The 17,905-nt window shown below is 49.6% G+C and overlaps 1 protein-coding gene across 2 annotated transcripts; it reads right to left on the bottom strand.

Annotated features, from left to right (window-relative positions):
• Positions 1-881: 881 nt before the first annotated feature.
• On the bottom strand, positions 882-17,181 carry SCARB2 (scavenger receptor class B member 2). Of its 2 annotated transcripts, XM_064416241.1 has the most exons (13): positions 16,988-17,181; positions 12,125-12,282; positions 8,883-9,030; positions 7,614-7,802; positions 6,922-7,013; positions 6,558-6,677; positions 5,608-5,786; positions 5,337-5,455; positions 4,610-4,683; positions 3,788-3,839; positions 3,061-3,219; positions 2,814-2,884; positions 882-1,719 (listed from the first exon to the last, which is right to left on the bottom strand). In XM_064416241.1, exons 1-12 carry the CDS (start codon positions 17,102-17,104, stop codon positions 2,855-2,857), a joined length of 1,437 nt encoding a protein of 478 aa, XP_064272311.1. In that variant the 5' UTR covers positions 17,105-17,181; the 3' UTR covers positions 882-1,719; positions 2,814-2,854. The 2 variants fall into 2 exon arrangements, with proteins under 2 accessions (XP_064272311.1, XP_064272310.1); XM_064416240.1 differs by lacking the exon at positions 2,814-2,884 and having other exon boundaries at positions 16,988-17,180.
• Between the last annotated feature and the right edge of the window lie 724 nt (positions 17,182-17,905).

Here is a 17,905-nt window from a genome sequence, read left to right as displayed (position 1 = left end):
ATAACTCTTTTTAGCTGCTCGTTAATAGAATATAATCTATCAGCTTAAGCATGCGTTGCTCATAGTGGTGCAATCAATGTAATATTTCTGTATCACTCATGGAAGCAATAGTGTGATGAATGTATTGTGTTAGAGATCTTAGCAAAGCATATGTTAAAAAAAAAAAAAAAAAAAAAAAAAGCGGCTTTTGCGTAACTAAAAACAGTGTAAGGCCATCCACTGACCAACCTGGCCAAGTGATAAGGTAACCCCGACACAAACCAGAGCACAGGAGGACAATCAGAGAGTACCACGTTAAATTTAAGGAGGACATACTAAATCCTTATCAGGGGATGTGAAACAGGCAGGATGGAGACGCAAGAAGAAATCAAATATATTGACCTGACACCCAGGGTGTCATGCAGATAAGCCGGATCATGAAGTCAAACAAAGGATTTGCCAAAACAGCACAAAGTTCACAAGACTGTTTGAACAATACATGAAGCACATGAATATGCATGTGTAACAGTATAAAGGTAACTCTGTCTGTATGCACCGGGGTGTTCTTTGGCTCCTGGCCAGCAGCACCCCAGCCCTGCAAATATTGTCCTTTTTTAATCCTATTAGTAGTAAACTTCTCAAAATTCTAAGCAGTGAATTCTGTTTTCCACACGTGGGCAGGGACACCTTCCACGATCCCAGGCTGCTCGTGGCCTTGGACACTTGCAGGGATCCAGGGGCAGGCAGAGCTTCTCTGCAGAATCCATTCCAGGGCCTGCCCACCGTCACAGGGAAGAAAGGGAAGCAGCAGCCAGAAAAAAGGCCCCAAGCAAGGCAAACCCCAGTGCCCCTCTTTAGCAGACACCTTGAACACACATCTCACCACCTCAGGGAAACATTCCTCGATGAGAATATTCCTTTAATGGGGAAGGGGGGGAGGAACCTTGGTGACTTTTAACACAAGTTTCTGCTTGACAAGTAAAAAAGTGTCAGGAGTTCTCAGGACCCTGTCCACAACACGGAGGGGTGCTCCCGTCCCCAACACGCCAAGTCTGCATTCCCAGCAAACCCCCACGGGCTGCGTCCCCTCCAGCCCAGGCACAGCTGAGCAGAACAAAGCCCACACCCGAAGGACAGAAGCCTGGCTAGCGAGCAGAGCGGGAACACCGAGGTGCTCTGCATGGAGAAGCACTCCCAGCCGCTGGCTCGGTCCCACGCGCGGCCGCAGCTCTGGGGCGGGCCAGCTGCACGCTGTGCTGTGACAGCAGCAAGGACACCAGTGACAGACGCTCGGAGCGCGCTGCAGCCAGGACACATCGTGCACAGGGCAGCCCACAGCCCGCGTGTCGCTGTCCCAGGGCTGCCCAGGAGCCCGCTGCGCTCCCAGAGGGCTGTTGGCAATGCCACCCGTGTCACTCCCGCAGGGAATCGTGCTGCTGGTCCTCTGTGGCTGCCAGAGCGGGTGCAGACAGAGGGCAGGGCTGAGAAAAGCAGGATCTGGAGCGGTTTGCAAATGGAGTTTGAAAGCTGTGACGCAGCTGAGAGAAAAGTCTCCTCCCTGGCTGACAGCGCAGACTCCCTTCCACCTCTGTCCCACCAAAAGTGACGCTGGACACGAGCGTGGCTCCACAGGGGACAGTTGGTGTTAGGTCAGCTCTAATGGTTTACTCTCCAAGCTCACAAGGGGAATGAAACCTACTAAGACGTCCTGATGAGTGGGGACCTCTCTTCTTCCGTGCTCTGCAAGAACAAAACCACAGCAAGTGAAATGCAGCCATGAGAGACCTCGCACCATGGGAAGCTGGGCTGCCCAGACTGCAAGCATGGAAAGGAAAAGCTCCTATTTCTAAGGACAATTTCCTCTAACAGAGCCTAAGGCAGCGCCAGAGGGTGGGTGGCAGCTTGGGCAGGGCCCTGCTGCAGCCCCTGACACAGGAGGGAAGGCCAGAACCAGCCAGGGAGCACCAGAAGAGCTGCAGACTGCTGGATTACCTCTGCTTGCAGGAAAAGCAACAAAAAGCAAAGCATGAAAAGCATGGAATGCAGGTGTCCCTTTGTCACTTTGACCCCTGTAGAGTGTTCCAGCACATCCAAGAGAGCTGGTTTGAAGCTGTGCATGTAGCCTGGGGCAGGAATTCCCAGGACAGGCCTTGGGCAGTGGGACAGACTGACACCCTGGCTGAGCTGCTGGCAACACAGGCAGGCTCAGAAGGAAAGGAAAGGGAAAAGGACCCTGTGTCTGTCCTGGACAGGAAACTGAAGTGCAGTCCCATGGGGTTGGCATCGCAGTGGATCCCACTGATCCAGAGGGGCTCCCCAGGCACAGAGGGGAGTTGTAAGACAGCATTTAGGGAATAACAAACACACGAGGCCACAGTAAGCCCACAGTAACTATGAAAACAGCCTCCTAGAGAACCCAGGCTATTCCTCTAACCAAAGGCTCCACGCTTGGTGCCATCTGAACACTGCTATGGTGAAATGTTGGCATCAGCTTTCACCCCGACAGGCACCTTAATGCCAGTGTGTCATCCTGGGACAGAAGTGCTCATAAACAGATTTACAGGCTGTCTTGTAAACAGACAATACTGGAGAATACTTCCTGCTGCTTCTGTCTGTGCAATTCATCTGTTCTTTGGCCACAAATTTGCATCGTGATTCTGGAAAACAACCCACTGGCACAATGCAGTTCTTCTGCTGAGAACACCGACACCAACTAAATCTGTCCTCAGATATGGTGGAGATTTTGCATCTTATCCTTCAGGGTCCTCTAGACAGGCTGATTATTTCACTACTGTTGGCAAGGGAATTTGGCACAGAGACAGGACCTGCCTTACCAGGCTCCTCGGATTAACTCCGCTCCTTTGCTTTGGCGCGTTTATTCTGAGTCTATTAAAACTTCCCCTCCCTAGAAAGGTCATTCCCAACAAAAACAGTGTAAAAACACGTGCAGAAAGAAACCAAAAGGTAAAATCAACCACAAAAAAAAAAAAAAAAAAAGAAAGAAAAAAAAAAAAAAAAAAAAAGAAAAATCAAATGCAGGCAGATGGACAGCAAGCAAAGTCAAATCCAAGTGCTGCTTACCTCTTCAGTTATCCTCTGGGACCTGCAGGCCAGCACAATGAAAACAATCCCAAACACAATCCCCAGAGCCATGATTACAAAGGGGATCCCAGTCACAACACTGGCTTCCAGCAGGACATGTCTGAGTTTGCTGGCAGATGCTTCATCAATCAGAACACTCTGGAGCAGAAAGAAATGAAAAGGAAATTTTAAAAAAAAGTTCATTTATTTCTGTAAAATCACTTTTGTGAAGGGCAGGGAAACAACACCCCCACAACTCTCCACCACTGCTTCACTGCTTCCTGACATACTTCTCCCCTAAGATTCTTCCAGGTGGCAGACGGATCACCTACTCTGTATTTCAAAGGAAAATAGGGATTTTTAACTTTTGGATTAGGAATGGACTAACACCAATGGATTCGGTGATCTGACTATAGCACAGGAATATTCACAGCAGATGACTCAGGAAAAGGTGTGATCTGCTGAAGTCCTGCCTCTGTCTGAGCACCCCTTTTCCTCATGGCCAACTCCTTTGAGTTTAAAGAGTGTCTGACTGAGAGTGTTTGGCTGGGCTGAAATTAACACTACAACAAACAGGAGGGTGCTACTTAAGAAACAGCAACAGCTTCCTACCTATCACTGTACAAGCAACAAGAAAATCAGCATTTTCTTTTCTGGCTGGCTCAGAGGGTATTTCTGAAAGCATTAACATGCCACAGTGCTGGAAAGACATAGCAAAGCTATTTACCTCATTTATATACATCACTGGGAAAATCAGCGTTCGGATGTTGCCGGTTTCACTGCGTGAAAAAAAAAAAAATTATGGGTTTGGAACTTTTCCACCTGAGGGTTGTGAAGACACATTATACAAGAACAATCAACATGGAAAGAGTCCCTAAAAAACCTCTGGGCTGTTCCTCTTTGCTGTGGATTTTCACCTCCCTGCTGGAGTAGGACAGTTTTGATCTCATGGATGGATAAATTCTGGTTTGGGAGCAGGGCATATTTCGGGACTTGGTGGGCAGTGAAAGACAGGGATCCATCCAGGGCTCATTAGTAACTGAGGGACAGATTTGTGCCAGGCAGCAGGGCTTGAGCTAAGCTGATGTTGAAGGTTACTTGTAAAACACAGGAACCATTGTCCAAGCGACATGGGCACAGCAGCAAAAATCCCCCAAGAGTTGGCACATGTGGAATCCCAGCTCAGGCAGGAGCTGTGTTACTGTGCCAGTTCCTGGGCACTGCGAAACAAGCCTGAAGAACACCCCTGAGCCTCCCAAGGGGACTGGGCAGATAAAATACTTGCGTTGTAGTTATTACAGCCAAGCTGTGCCAGTAAATATCAGGAGGAGTAGCTGCCATACAGCATTCCTTACTCTGCAGGTGGAACTACAGAATCTGCTTCATCTGTGAGAGGGGAGCATACTGCCCCTTAGAAATGAGATTTGATTGGACTTCTCTCTCTCACACTTGCTCTCTCCACCCCCTATTCCATCAGAACACTGCAGAAAAAATCATGCTGAACATCAGCTCTGATACGAGACTCTACCCAGCAGCAGAGAACACTCACAAAAATTCAGGTAATTTTCGGACGTGAACGTTGACCTGCATCCGCTTGGCTGCCTGCAAGACGAGCCCTGTCAGCTGGGGAATAAAAGAGATCAGTGTTAAAAAAACAGTGAAGGTGGAAGAATGAGAGCTGTGAGAACGCAGGAAGAACCTGGAACACACACACAGCAGGATCTGCACTGGATCTTAGGAGAGCAGCTGTGGAATTTCCTCCTGCTTTAGCTGCACATAGCAGCCCGGTGAGTCAGAGCACTGATTCTGTAAACCAGGCAGGTAGTGACTGTGCTCTTTTCCTTGACCCACATTTGTCTGTGGGGGCGTAGAGATCACTGCTGTACTGGTTTTAGCTGGGAGAGAATTAATTTTCTCCACAGCAGCTGGCATCAGGCTGTTTTTTGGAGCTGTGATGAAAACAGTGTGGGTAACACAGGGATGTTCCAGTGATTGCTGAGCAGCGCTTGCACAGCTCCAGGCCTTTTCTGTTTCTCACACTGCCCTGCTAGTGAGTGGGTGGGTGGGGTGTGTGAGACACTGGGAGGGGACAGGGACAGGACAGCTGACCCAAAGTGCCCAAAGGGATCTCCCATTCCATCCAGCATGATGGAACTACTACAGATTCCTTGAGGCCAATGGGACTACACCAACATCCACCACCCAAGGAGGTGACCTAAACCCAAAGTGCTTGGATCCATTCACCTACAGAACCCTTGAAAAAAGGCTGCACTTACGGGATTGATGTCCAGAAATGTCTCATGGTATTCTTTCCTGGGATGCATGCCCTCTATGTCCTCTACAAACTTTGGATCTGCCTGGTAAAAATGTGGAGCTGACAGAAATATTGGAGCGCCTGGAACGTGAAAACACCGAGTCAGCACCAAAACAAAAGGCCGAGCAAGGGGAAGCCTTGGAGGAGCCCACAGCTCTCAGCTGTTTACAGAGAGGGGAAGGGGCCCCTATGGAGCTCCAAAGCCCAGTGGCTGTGGGCTTTGGAGAACCCACCCTGCTTGCAGACGCTGACGTTGAGCACGCCGGTGCCGGGGCAGTTGCCGGCGGGCACGCAGAAGCCGGCGTTGGCCGGGTTCACCGAGGTGTTGGCAAACACCATGGAGGAGGGCACGAAGCGGAACGTGGGCACCCCGGCCACGGCTCCCGAGCTGTCGTACACCAGGAACAGGGACCTGCAGGGAAGCAGAGCAGGGCCAGGCGTGTCAGGCTGCAGCAGCACTGAGCCCAGCCCCGTGTGTCCCCCTGCTGATGGCCCGGGTTGCAGTTCCACCACGTTCTGATCACATCCCATCATCCTGCTGCTGTACAGAACAGACAGCCCCCACACCACTGCTGCATGTGCTGTGAGGGCTGCTACCTCTGCTGGGAGGGACCAGCAAAGGAACATGGATATGGAAGGCAGAACAATCTGAATTCAGCCTAACACATTTCTGTATTGATTTAAATAATTCCAGGTTGGTTTTGTTCTTCATGCACTGGGAAATCAGCAAGAGGGGAGATAAGGTGTTACATAAGGAAGGAAAGGCCAAGATTTCCTTGGTACATTTCAAACAGCATCTTGTAAAGTCATGAATCTCTGAAGAGGGCAGCCTGGGTTCTCTGAAAAAGCACAGCACAGAGGAAGACTTTGGAGGAAAGAAGCTTAAGGAAAGCTCATCTAAATCCTTCCATTTCCCTTGTTACTAGCCTTGCAGTCCAGTCTGTCCTTGCAGTTTTCTCCCAAATTCTCACCTCACAAATCTTCATTTTCAAATAACACATCCTTAACTGCAGACTGGGAGGGTTTTTTGTAGCTCTCATGTTCCCACCACAAATAAATGCAGAACACTGTGAGTGTTAAATGAAATCACAGGAGGGGAAGCACCAACCTAACACGACACCTCGAGAGGAATGGACATAAACGCTCTGCTTTGAAGCCCTGAGTGCCACTGTCTTCTCCTTACCTGCAGAAATCTGAAGAAAATATGTAAATGTTCTCATCTTTGCTGATCAGTGGGTGAAAGGACGTCCCATCTGTGCCATTGATCATGTTACATGCCTCTGTTGTCCACCAGCTCAAGGACCTGAGGAAAGGGAAGCAAAGAGAGCAAGGGCTAAAAGATGTCTGAGCAGCAAGCAGTCAGGCCATGCCAGCTCCTGGCCTAGGCAAATGGGAATCAGACCGGTACAGAGCCAATTCCTCCTGCCTCAGCTAACAACAAAAGGCATTGAAATGGGTTTCAAGTTGCTGTTGCATCCTCTTTAAATTAGGACCAGGCAAGCAAGGGGCAGACTGTGACAGAGGCAACAGTATACTGAGAAACTTACTCTTTTCCTTTCCACTCCACAATCCTGGAGAAGTTCAGGTAGTTCGTTTCCCCACTCAGGAAAACATACTCTCCATCATCAGTTCCATTCATCTGCAAACAGAGGAAGGAGCTTTCAGTGGCTCCGCTCATCCTGTGGCACCTGGCTGGTCACTGCATTGGGGTGGCAGGACTTGAAGTTGTCACCACTCCAAATCCACCCCAGGAGTGATGGACTGCCCTTGAGAGCTGTGCAGTTCACTGAACTCCACTCTGAACAGGAATGAGGTGGAAGTGACCGGGAAAGATCCTTACACCTCCCAAAGGCAGGAAATAAAACACCAGATGAGCCTTTTCTCCCTTTGAGAGCTGCCCCTGAATAAAAAGCCCTCAGGGAGAAAATAACCCCACAGAAATAACCTCAGCACTGCAGACATCCCCATGAAGCAATGATTTCCCCCCAGACCAAAATGACCAGAAACACTGTGCAAGCCAGGAATGGCTCCAGCACAGAATTAACATCCAATTTCAGTCAATTACTAGGGAAATCAGGACATTTTTCCAGCAGTTTGCACAACTGGCTCCACAAAGCCCATGTTATTCAAGCGAGCACAGGCAATAGTGGGGGATGCTGTCCTTGGAAAGCTTATGCATCCCTCCCACCCAGTGCCATCATCCCCAGGGCCAGCAGCAGCAGGCAGGGCCAGCAGTTACCTTGCTGAAGAGCCCGAAGACGGGGTCGATCTCGGGGTGCAGGACGTGGATGGTGGACAGCAGCCTGTCCTTGTAGCCCCAGAGCAGCTCGTGCACGCTGCGCACGGTGAACAGCGACTCCTGGTACAGCAGCAGCAGCACCTCCGTGGCAAACTGCAGAGGGGTTGACCTGGTCCACTCCATGGCAGTCTGTCAGGGCATTGGAATGAGGGAGCAATGGTCAGATTTGCTGGGCAATAAACGACCACAGATGCTTTCCTCTGCTGCACATTCATTTCCCCAAAATTCTAACATTTACTTCCTTCCCAGCTGATAACAGGCCTTTAAAGAGGTCATAACAAAAGGAGGGTGTTTCTTTGGGCTAACCAAGCTGGGGTTCTTCTTGTACTGCCTCTTACCATACATCACAGCTAAAAATCTGAAGGAGAGATAGTCCTTACAACCACGAGATGCCTGGGAGCAATTGAAAACACAGGGTCTGTATTGTCTGCAACTTTCAGGAAGCTGAGTCCTATCTACTGCTATATAAAGGGCATTCTGAACTCATCAGGCATTTTTGGAAGTGCTGGGGAAAAAGATGAAATGAAGGTACCCTGCAACTGAAACTAAACCAGGATGGAGAGGAAAGGCTGAATCACACCTCCAAGTATTTGAGTGCAGCCTGACTGCCTCTGGAAGCTGTGACAGCTTGGAAACTGTTTGTTCCCCTGCCATCCCTGTATAAGACAAAAATAATGGTCTACCTGTGATCACTATGAGACTCTGTGTCACCTAGCACAGCCTGAGGGTGCATTTTTTATTTTAATTTCACTCAGCTCTGTCTGGAACTCCTCTACTGTAGTTTGTTTCTGGTTTGAGAAGCAGACTTGGAGGCAGCTTGTCCAATTTCGACAAAATAACCCCAAGCATTCCTAACTCCCTCACGCAGAAACCAGAATTCCTCCTAGGCATTTGACATCACTGATTCCCTGGTTTCACTGATTCATGGAAGCCCAGCAAGCCTGAATTTCCCCTTGTCCCTGGAGAGTGTGTGATCTCCTAGCACCAGGGGAAGGCACTGCAGAGGTGTGAGCAGGGGGAGGAACAAAATAAGCCTCCCACAATAGTCCAGCCCCAAAGTGAGACCAGCATCTGCCCAGGACACGAGATGCCTCTCTTGTTCTTCCATCACATTCATCTACCACAAAGGGAGAATCAGGATGAAGCAACAGCCTGCTCCTTCTGAAGTGTGTCAGGATGAATTCCAAGCAGGAATGAAAGAGAACTCACCACTGCAGGGATATTTACTGTCCTGATCAGGTCCACTTCAGGGTCTCCCACTGACTTCTCAGGTTCAAACACATAAGTCTTTGGGTTTAGAGCAGACACTTTGGTTCCGTTGTCCAAAAACTGGACATGCACTCTTGGCCTGTATTCCCTGAAAGACAAGTTTGTTCTCTAATGGAGTTAAACAAGTAGACATAGCATTAATCACAATTAACTCTACTGCTTTAATCAAGTATAGGGTGTCATTTTCAGTTCTTTGGAAGCAGCTTCCCCCACTGACACAAAACCCCTGCTGTGTCTGCGTGTGCTGAGTCAGACCTCACGGGGCGTTTCCAAAAACGCCACCCTGGGTGCTAACTGCACTTTGTAGTTTTGCCTGATCTTTAAAAGCCTCAAAGGAAGGACAACAATTTCAGACAGCTCAGAAGGATTTAGAGGCACTGTATATGAGATTGTCCTGAAGTCCAGCTTGAAAATGAAACTTTTGCCTCTGCTGCAGGCAGAATCCACTCCCAGAAAGATGCAGGCTGCGTGTGTGTCAGGGACCTGACCTAAGAACCCACCAGAAACCTTCTGCTGGCTTCAGAGCACATGGCACCAGGGCATACATGTGGCACAACCACAGAACAAGACTCATTTTAGTTCTTCTCCTTTAATTCTTGAGCAGGAATCCTGGGCACGACAGAAATTCAACTGAATTTTTGCTGCTCACTACCCATGGCCTGGGAGGTTGCTGCTGTTCCTGTCTAAGCACTCAGACAGCAGGATAAAACTCAGGATTGCTGACAGACCGGTCCAATTGGCAGGGAACATTAAATACTACCTGCTGGCCCGACAAGAAAGTCAGATCCTAATTACCCTGACATGTCAGGAGCACAAGTCAATTTCCACTGCCATGAGCACCTGACCAGCCAGGACTGTGCAGGCTGACACACACGTGGCTCCAACAAAGCCCACAAGGGAAATGGCAGCGGGGCGCTCACCGCCTGGCACACGCAGCAGTGAAACTCCTCCTGTTTCCTCAGCCTGCAGTGACTCAGGAGCCTGCTGACTTTCACATTTCCCTGGGCAAACGTCAAGTCACAAGACGTGAGGGAGAATTGTTGTGCCAGATGCTCTGCATTCAGTTTGGATCAAGATTGTGTCCTGGCTGCACTGGAGCCATCAGTGCAGCTTCACAACAGGCTGCATTGCTCTGGCTCAGCTTTCACATCTCAAGCAAACTGGAAAGGCCTGTGAAACTACTGCTATTAGAAACCAGCCACTTCCCATTTTCCTTACCCTAAGTGTCTCTACCACTCCCCAGCATCCCTGTCACCCAGGAACATTTTGGTCTCGCAAAACTTCCAGCTTGACTTGGCAAGAGTCTCTTGGACAGCAATCTATTTTATACCCCAGGGCTGGAACTGAGGGGATGGAAATGGACAGCTGTGAAATGCCTTCCTAAAATAGGCCAGGAGTAACCTGAGACACCTCTCCAGCTCTGGAGAGGAAAATAATACTCCCTGGTGAAGGATATGAGTAGGAGATTACTAAGGCTCTAAGATGTTAAAGTTAAAAAGTTGTAAATGTGTGCAAGACCAGACAATATTCCAGTGTTCTTTGGTACTCAGCAGGCTTGGGCAGATAGGCAGCTTGAACTTTGTAATTATTTATTTTATATGGTGCCAGCTCAACTTCCAGGATTTAAAAGCACTGGCACTACTATGTTTTTGTTACAGAATCTGCCTCAAGCTTTACTATGTATGCTGGTGAAAAGTCTGAGCTGCAGGATGAGACTCTCTGGAGCCCTCCCTGTCACTGACTGGATTTTTTTTTCCTCTGCTTGTTCAGCCCAGTTCACTCCCAGCCTTTCCCCAAACACCCTGTTTTATAAAAGCACAGCACCATGCGCTTCACATTAGTGCATTTCAGGAGTTCTGCCACGTGCTAAGGCCAAATGAGGCTTCAGTGCTTTGCCATGCAGGCCCTGTGGAACCAGCTGGAGGTTTCTTCCCTGGCTGGAGCGTGTAGTGTGGCTGGAACATCCCTCCCTGTGCTCCCACACACCTCCTCTCCTCCCACCCAGCACTGACAGCCCACTACAGCCAGACCAGGCTTACGGAACCTGCTGCAAGAGAGCTTCCTAACCTTTCCTTCTTCCCCTATGGAGGAAGAGCAGAGCACAGGGGAATCCTGTCCAGACACGCCAGAACAAGGCCAAGCAAACCAGCCAGAAGCAGCTGGAACGTGCAGCCTCTTTCCTTCCCTCCCCGTCCCCACCAAGAACACCGCAGGGAGAGCTGGAGTCAGGGAGGCAGCCCTCGGCGTGGGATGCAGGGAAAGGCTCTCCCAACAAACCAGCAGCTCAGGCTGGGCCTCCCCTGGGGCAGGCACCAGCCCATCCACCCTGCTGAGCTCCTCCACGGGCAAGGAGCAACTTCCCAAACCAGGCTGCGTGGGACACCCAGGAGAGACTCGGAGCTAAGGAAAGGGGAAAGAAGAAGCCGGCAAAGAGGACTGAATGCCAGCCTGTGTGGTGCCCTGTGTGCAGCTCTGTGAGCCCTGGAGCTGGTCCTGTTCATCTTCCTGACACTGAACACATTGCTGACTAATGCCCAGCCTTACGCTACACACATGTGAAGGAAAGCTTGGGAACTGAAGACCTTGTGGATCATCTTTTCTCCAGCTCTACCGGCTCCTGTAAGAGCAGGGATTTTGCCAAAGTACCACTTGGAGTTTGCCAGGACTAAACAGACACAGGACTAGAATGCAGAGGAGACAGGGGAAGGGATTGTTGGCAGGGGAGGAAGGGAAGCTGAGATGTGGGAAGGAGGAAACTGAAAGGCAAGAGATAATGCAGAAACCAAGGCTCCCACAAAGGCTTCTGCTTTCATTCCAGCACTTTCAAATACCAAGAGATTTTGGTAATTTTGTAGCTTAGGTGAAGACAGCTCCTCCTGGCACTGAGCCTGTGCCTGGCCTGGATGAGCCTGTGTGACCAGAAGTGAGGCTGACAGTCAGGAATCCACCTTCTTGCTGTGGTGATGAGTTCCTCATCACTCCAGGACTCCCAGGACCCCAGCCCTTCCTGCCACAGGCCTGCTCCTGGTTGACACGGCTGCTGAGCACAACACAGCTCTAAAGGAAAACTCATTTGTAAGGGGACTTTCAAATCTCTCCATGCCACACAGGACAGCTCCAGGAGCTGGACAATATTTAACATTGCACATAGCCTTAGTAAAATCATCAGTAAAAGGTCCTACCTGTAGGTGTAAGGTCCTATTTCCTCTACGAGAGGAGTGGCGCCTTGGAGCACTTCCAAAGGATTTGTCACATTGAAGAAGTAGAACTGCATGTAGACTGGGGGGGGAGGGTCCTCCCAGGCCTCAAAGGTTTCTGTGCCATTCCTCAAGACTGTTCCCTGAAACAAGAGAAAGGCACATCAGCTGCTGATGCTATCATGCTGCATGGCACTGACAGGGGAGAGAGGAATTCCATGCCCTGGGAACAAGCACAGGCAGTAAGACTCAAGAGAGACCCCAGTTCTGGATCTGCTTTGCTTTGGAGCAGCTCACTGAACACCAACCAACCCAGGCACCTGCTCTCCTGGCCACAGGCCAGGGGCAGCACTGCTTGCTTTGTAGTTCCACTCCTCCCCACAGACCATTGTGCCTGGCATTTTTCAGAAGGGATACTGATCAGCTACTACTCAGCAATCCTGTCTCCTTTCCTGCATCAGTAAAAACCTTCACCTGGTGCAAGACACCACAAAATGTGCCAACATTACAGATAAAAGTACAACTCAATGCTGGGAGCCCAAAAGAGTCCTGGCCTCGATGATTTCTTTGCCCAAGAAAGTCAGATTCCAATACAACTGTGAGATTTTTTTTCTCCCAAGCAATCAGACTTTGTTTTTCAGTGGCCTGTGAGAGAAAAACTGTGAATGACAAATTGCTTTCACATAGGATCACTCTAGGATTTGTGCTTTTCCAAGGTCTTTGAATAGGAGAAAGATTGCTCTCCCTCTGTCTTTAATTTCTTTCCTACAGCAATGTCAGCACCTGCATCTCCATACCCAAGGTGTGTCAGTCTATTTTGTAACCAAGCTATAAACCATTATTTATAACAGAAGCACTTAGGAAATGAAACTAATTCCCTTACCTCAGTGATATCCCTTATCAGTATATACACCTTATATGGAAAGTCACAACCACACCTGTCATGTAGAGCTCTGCAACAGAGATCTCACCTTTATTACTGTCCTGTTTTGGGTAAAATTCATCCCACCTATAAAGCATCCCCACCACCAAAATCAAGGCTTTTCATGCAGTTATAACTCTGGAGCTGCTGCAGTGGTCACACAGAGAAATCTGGCTTGCAGAGTGAATGTTCGGGAATAAACACAAAGAAAAGTCTGTCTCTGAAAACCACATCACCTGTAGGCGGAAGAAAGGGAGGAGGGGAATGATTTGCAATTAAATGGGTCTCATCAACACTCACTCTTTTTATTCTTCTGAGAAAACAAGTGGAATATTGTGAGTGGAAGCTCAGAAGCAGGGCAGGCTGGACAGCTGCCAGCTCGTGGTCAATGTTCACGGGGTCTTATCAGCCACACTTGCCTCAGGACTCATTCTTGGCCTTCCCACTTAAGGAGGCGTTTTCTCTCCATGGAGACTTGAATTTTGAGGGATGAGATAAAGAGAAGACTGTTTCAAAGACAAACTCGTTGTCAGGAGCTGGGCATGGCAGCAGAAATGCTGAATGGCAGCGAGAGCCAGCCCAGCTGGTGGCACTTTGCACTTGCAGCCTGCTTTCCCTATAGGATAAAAAGTCTGTGCACACCTCAAAAATTAATGTGTTTCAGACACGCTTGAGGAGCTTGGAACACTTCTCTAGAACTACCAGCATCTCATATATACAATTTCTTACACAACCTGATGCTTTTGATCCTGTCTTTTTATGATTTATGCCAAAGAGACTCATCTCTGTATTCCTAGTATTCACTGGTCATATTAATTCCAGATTTAGTTCTTGGATTGCATGGCACAATTTGCATCTCCCACAGAAATTAAGTGTCTATTTATAGCTCTGTACAGTGACAGCAAACCCAGATTCACAAACTTGTGAGATGGATTCAGAGAGACTCCCAAAATCTGTCAAATAATGAAACATGATAAACTCTTTTCTTCTGGTTTTGACCAAATGCTACCAGGGATATTTCAGTCTATTGCAGGATGTTACAAGGACATCAGGGCTTCTCCTTTCCAAGTGGAGTCCATGTTCATTTCCAACGTTCCAAAGCATCCTTCCTGCTGACTGTATATATCAGCCAGCCCTGAACCCACAGCTCTCTCATTTGCTGCTGTTTCCTTGCCTTGACTGTGCTTTACACACAGGAAATAAATAGGGAGCTTTCTCTCCCAAATATAACAGCTACTGGCAGTGATGGTGGGATTGGGAAATGGTACTGAACATTCCTGAAGCCTACAGAGAAAATTTAATTTCTTTTTTACATTTATTTCCTGGAACCCCTAAACGTTTTAATTCAAAGATGCACTTTTATGTGTTCATCTCTGACAGAGTTTAACTGCAACTTGCTAAGGTGGTGGGGTAAGTGCTCAGACCAGCATGAACAGACCTCTCCACTCCTGCACCTTGGGAATGCCCTGCCCCAAAGGAGCATCCCAATGGATTGTTCAGCTAGGCCTTCATACTCAACTCTCCTGAGAGCTCCAGTGTTTTCCATTAAACAACAGCAGCAAAAAATGATCAGTACATCAGCTAAATCAAAGGAGAAAACATCTTCCTCATCCTTTTGGGCCTGAAACATTCCAGCCAACTCAGCTCAAGAGATGCCTGGCGAAAAGTCCAGTGGAATTTCAAGAGGTTTGGAGAGTGTTTTCTAAAATTCTCAGCCTAAGGGATGTGGTGTGAAGGAAACACCCAGGCCAAAGGACTGACTGACTTTCAAGTTTGAAATGAGGAGCATAGCTCCAAGATTGATTGTGTGTGTGTGTGCATATACATACCTATATAATATTAAGTTGTATTAATAACCTGTGCACCTATAGCAATAAATACACCAGCATCTACCCATCAGAGGGCACAAAGCAACAACGCTGGCAGCTGGAATGTCTTTCTCCTGGAGAAGACTCATCCTTGTTCATTACAGATTTTTTTCCCACTGCTCTCTAGAGTTTAGAGTTTCAGATGCTAGGCCCTGATAACAGGTTTTGGAATTCTGCTTGGGATGGCACGTTTAGTTCACAGAAATTTAAAAAAAAAAAAACCAAACAAAAAACCCCAAAGAATAAGTTGATGAGACTTGAATGCCTTCTGGGAAAAGTGCTGCCAGTGCTCCTGTCACAACACATCTGCTCACTGATTTTCAAGAGGTGTGAAGTCTGACAGCAGGTTGGATTCCCACTCTTCCCACACCCTCTCTGTATCCTTTGGCTGAAAAGGCTGCTGCACGCGTGAAAGCAGAGCCATCCTCAGCCGTTCACAGGCGCTGGCTTTGGAGACAGGAGCTTCAGCTGCTCCAAAACACGGTTTTCCACTCTCAAGCTGCACTTGAGATGCCAACACAGCCCCTCACTGCGAGGCAGCTCTGCTCCAGGGACTCCTTGCAAAAGCTCGGGTCCTGCCCCATTCCAAAGGCAAATTGAGATTTGTTTATTTGCACAAGATTTTCTAAGCTACACACGCGGTTACACAAGAGACAGCAGCTTTCCCGACTACACACAAATGAGGGGAAGCTCACGTGGGACAAAGCAAATGTGGACAGCAACCAGCTCAGCAGAGTGGCCGGAGCAGCCTGCTGTGGGCTGTGACTCCGGCACCAGGCGCTCCGGGAGCTGGCAGCTCTGCCAGGGAGCCCGTTCCCTGCAATCCAGATGTGTGCCAGCACCAGCTGGAGAGCGGCAGGCAGCGCAGGCCTGATTTCCTGAGCTCTGGAAACTTTAGCCTGCCTCACCGCAAGGCCTGCCGAGCAAACACCGAGCGGCTCTTACATAAGTTGCTCCGGGGAAGGAGATAATGCGCGTAAGGAGGATCACGCCTAATTCCCGACAGTCCAGCCCCGCTGCTCTGGGAACAGCAGGAAGAACACTTGGAAGAAGAACTTCTGGGATGCAGCAGAGGGCAGACGCCTTCCCAAGGAGAGCCAAGATCAGGGGGATGGAGCTGTGCTTCCAAGTGGCACAACCTGCTGTAAGCTGACTGCCAACCCCACACTGTGCTCGCTAACCCAAACCGACAGGAGACAATGCAGTTTCCATGGCAGGAAATGCTCCCTGTCAACAGCCCAGAGGAAAGAACAGTAGGTTAGGAGATCACAGATAATCTGGTCACCAATTAGACAACAGCACTGGTCAAATCCCTTCATTGGTTACTGTTCCTGGCATCTCTATCAGAATAAGAACTAAGATGATATTCCTCAGATAGATAAATAATTGTTCATTACAAAGGATTTCCAAGAGAGTTCCTAACACAGCTGGGCCACTGCTGAAATGCACAGAGCCACTCTGGGAGAGAAACAAAAGCTTAGGCAGGGCAGGAGCAGTGCAGGCCTCTGCATCCCCAGGATGGGTGTCCTCAAGTGTGGAACAACCTGCTGAAATGCCCGGCTGCCACCACCCAGCCTGGGGAACCGGCAGACACCGCGTGTTCCAGCCCACAGCACCCCTGGCCCTGCTCCAGAGGCACCAGTAAATGGAGCAGCAGAACAAGTATGAAAGCTGCAAGCAATTTATGATAGAGATAGCAAAAATAAGGGGTGCTTTAGGTGCCCCACCTGCTCCCCTCAGGTGCTGCTGCTCTGGAGACAGCTGCTTGCTACAGCTGCTACCCCACAGCCAGCAAAGCTGCCTCAAGAAGAGGCATTTTTACCCATCCTCACTCGATTTTTACCCAGCCCAGGGACCAGTGCAGCCTGAGCTCCACCCTGAGCCCCAGCCCAGCCGGGTGGTGCGGGGCAGGGGGGGTCCACAGCCCAGAGATGCTCCTGCCCACTCACCCACCGCTGCAGCAAGGAGGCAGCCAGCCCCCTCCCTCCGTCCCTCGGCTATTTCCAGACGGAATAAAGGTAAACAAGCACCGAGCCGGCAAGGCGGCAATGCTTTTACCTGCTTCACCTGCAGATCCACCACCGTCTGGAAGACGTGCGCGACCAGCAGGGAGATGCTGGCGATGAGCAGCGTCATGGCCAGCACCCCCACGGTGACCAGACACAGCGACTTCATGGCTGCTGCCGCTGCTGCTGCCGCCGAGCAGGGAGCGCCGGGGCTCGGCCGGGCTCCGGGGGCGGGAGCGCCGCGGGCCCCGCCCGCCAGCGCCGGGAGGAGCCGCGGCTGCCTGCCCGCCCTCGGTGCCCTGCTCTGCCGGGGGATGGATACCCTGCTCTGCCGGGGGATGGATACCCTGCTCGGCCAGGGATGGATACCCTGCTCTGCCGGGGGATGGATACCCTGCTCGGCCAGGGATGCCCGGCCCAGGGATGCTCTCGTGCCCGCTGGGGATGGCGCTGTGGAAGAGGAGCGGAGGAGGTCCGCGGCGAGGTTGTTGCGGTGTGAAAAGTGCATGTGATATGGCTCTACGCAGATATTTACTATACATATTAAGTTGCGTTAAGTAGTGCTGTGTTAACATTTTAATGCTATGGCAAATGTAGTTTCATAGCAAAAAGGTAGCTTTTGTAGTTAAGATAGGAACTATGTATGTGGAATGTTTTCTTTTAGGAAGGAATGAGGGGCTGCAAGACACCTAAATCTTTCAGAGAAAGGGAATTTATTGCTCCCTTACCAGCAGAAAATTAACTTCTTCCCACCTCGCTCAGACAGGAAGACGGCATGAGGATTGAGAGGAAGAAGTTGACAGTGACCAGGCAGAATCCTGTGTTTGAATGGAATTTATGCATCATGGATGAGATGTATGAATATGCAACAGGCGATTGTTTTTAAGGGTTAATCCTCTGTTAACGGGGGTCCTTTTTCGGGCTTGTGTTGCCCAGAAAAAGGTACCCGGACGTCCGTATCTCTTTGTTT

This window comes from Passer domesticus, chromosome 4 (assembly GCF_036417665.1).
Source record: "Passer domesticus isolate bPasDom1 chromosome 4, bPasDom1.hap1, whole genome shotgun sequence".
NCBI lineage: Eukaryota > Metazoa > Chordata > Aves > Passeriformes > Passeridae > Passer > Passer domesticus.
Note: the sequence above shows the minus strand (reverse complement) of the source record. Positions and strands in the feature narration are given on the sequence as shown.

Coding starts and splice junctions, on each gene's coding strand:
- SCARB2 (XM_064416240.1), bottom strand. CDS start 17,104: ATGAAGTCGCTGTGTCTGGTCACCGTGGGGGTGCTGGCCATGACGCTG. Junction 5,456..5,607: donor CGTCAGCGTCTGCAAGCAGG/GTGGGTTCTCCA, acceptor TTCACGTTCCAG/GCGCTCCAATATTTCTGTCA. Junction 3,220..3,787: donor CAGTGATGTATATAAATGAG/GTAAATAGCTTT, acceptor TTTCTGCTCCAG/AGTGTTCTGATTGATGAAGC.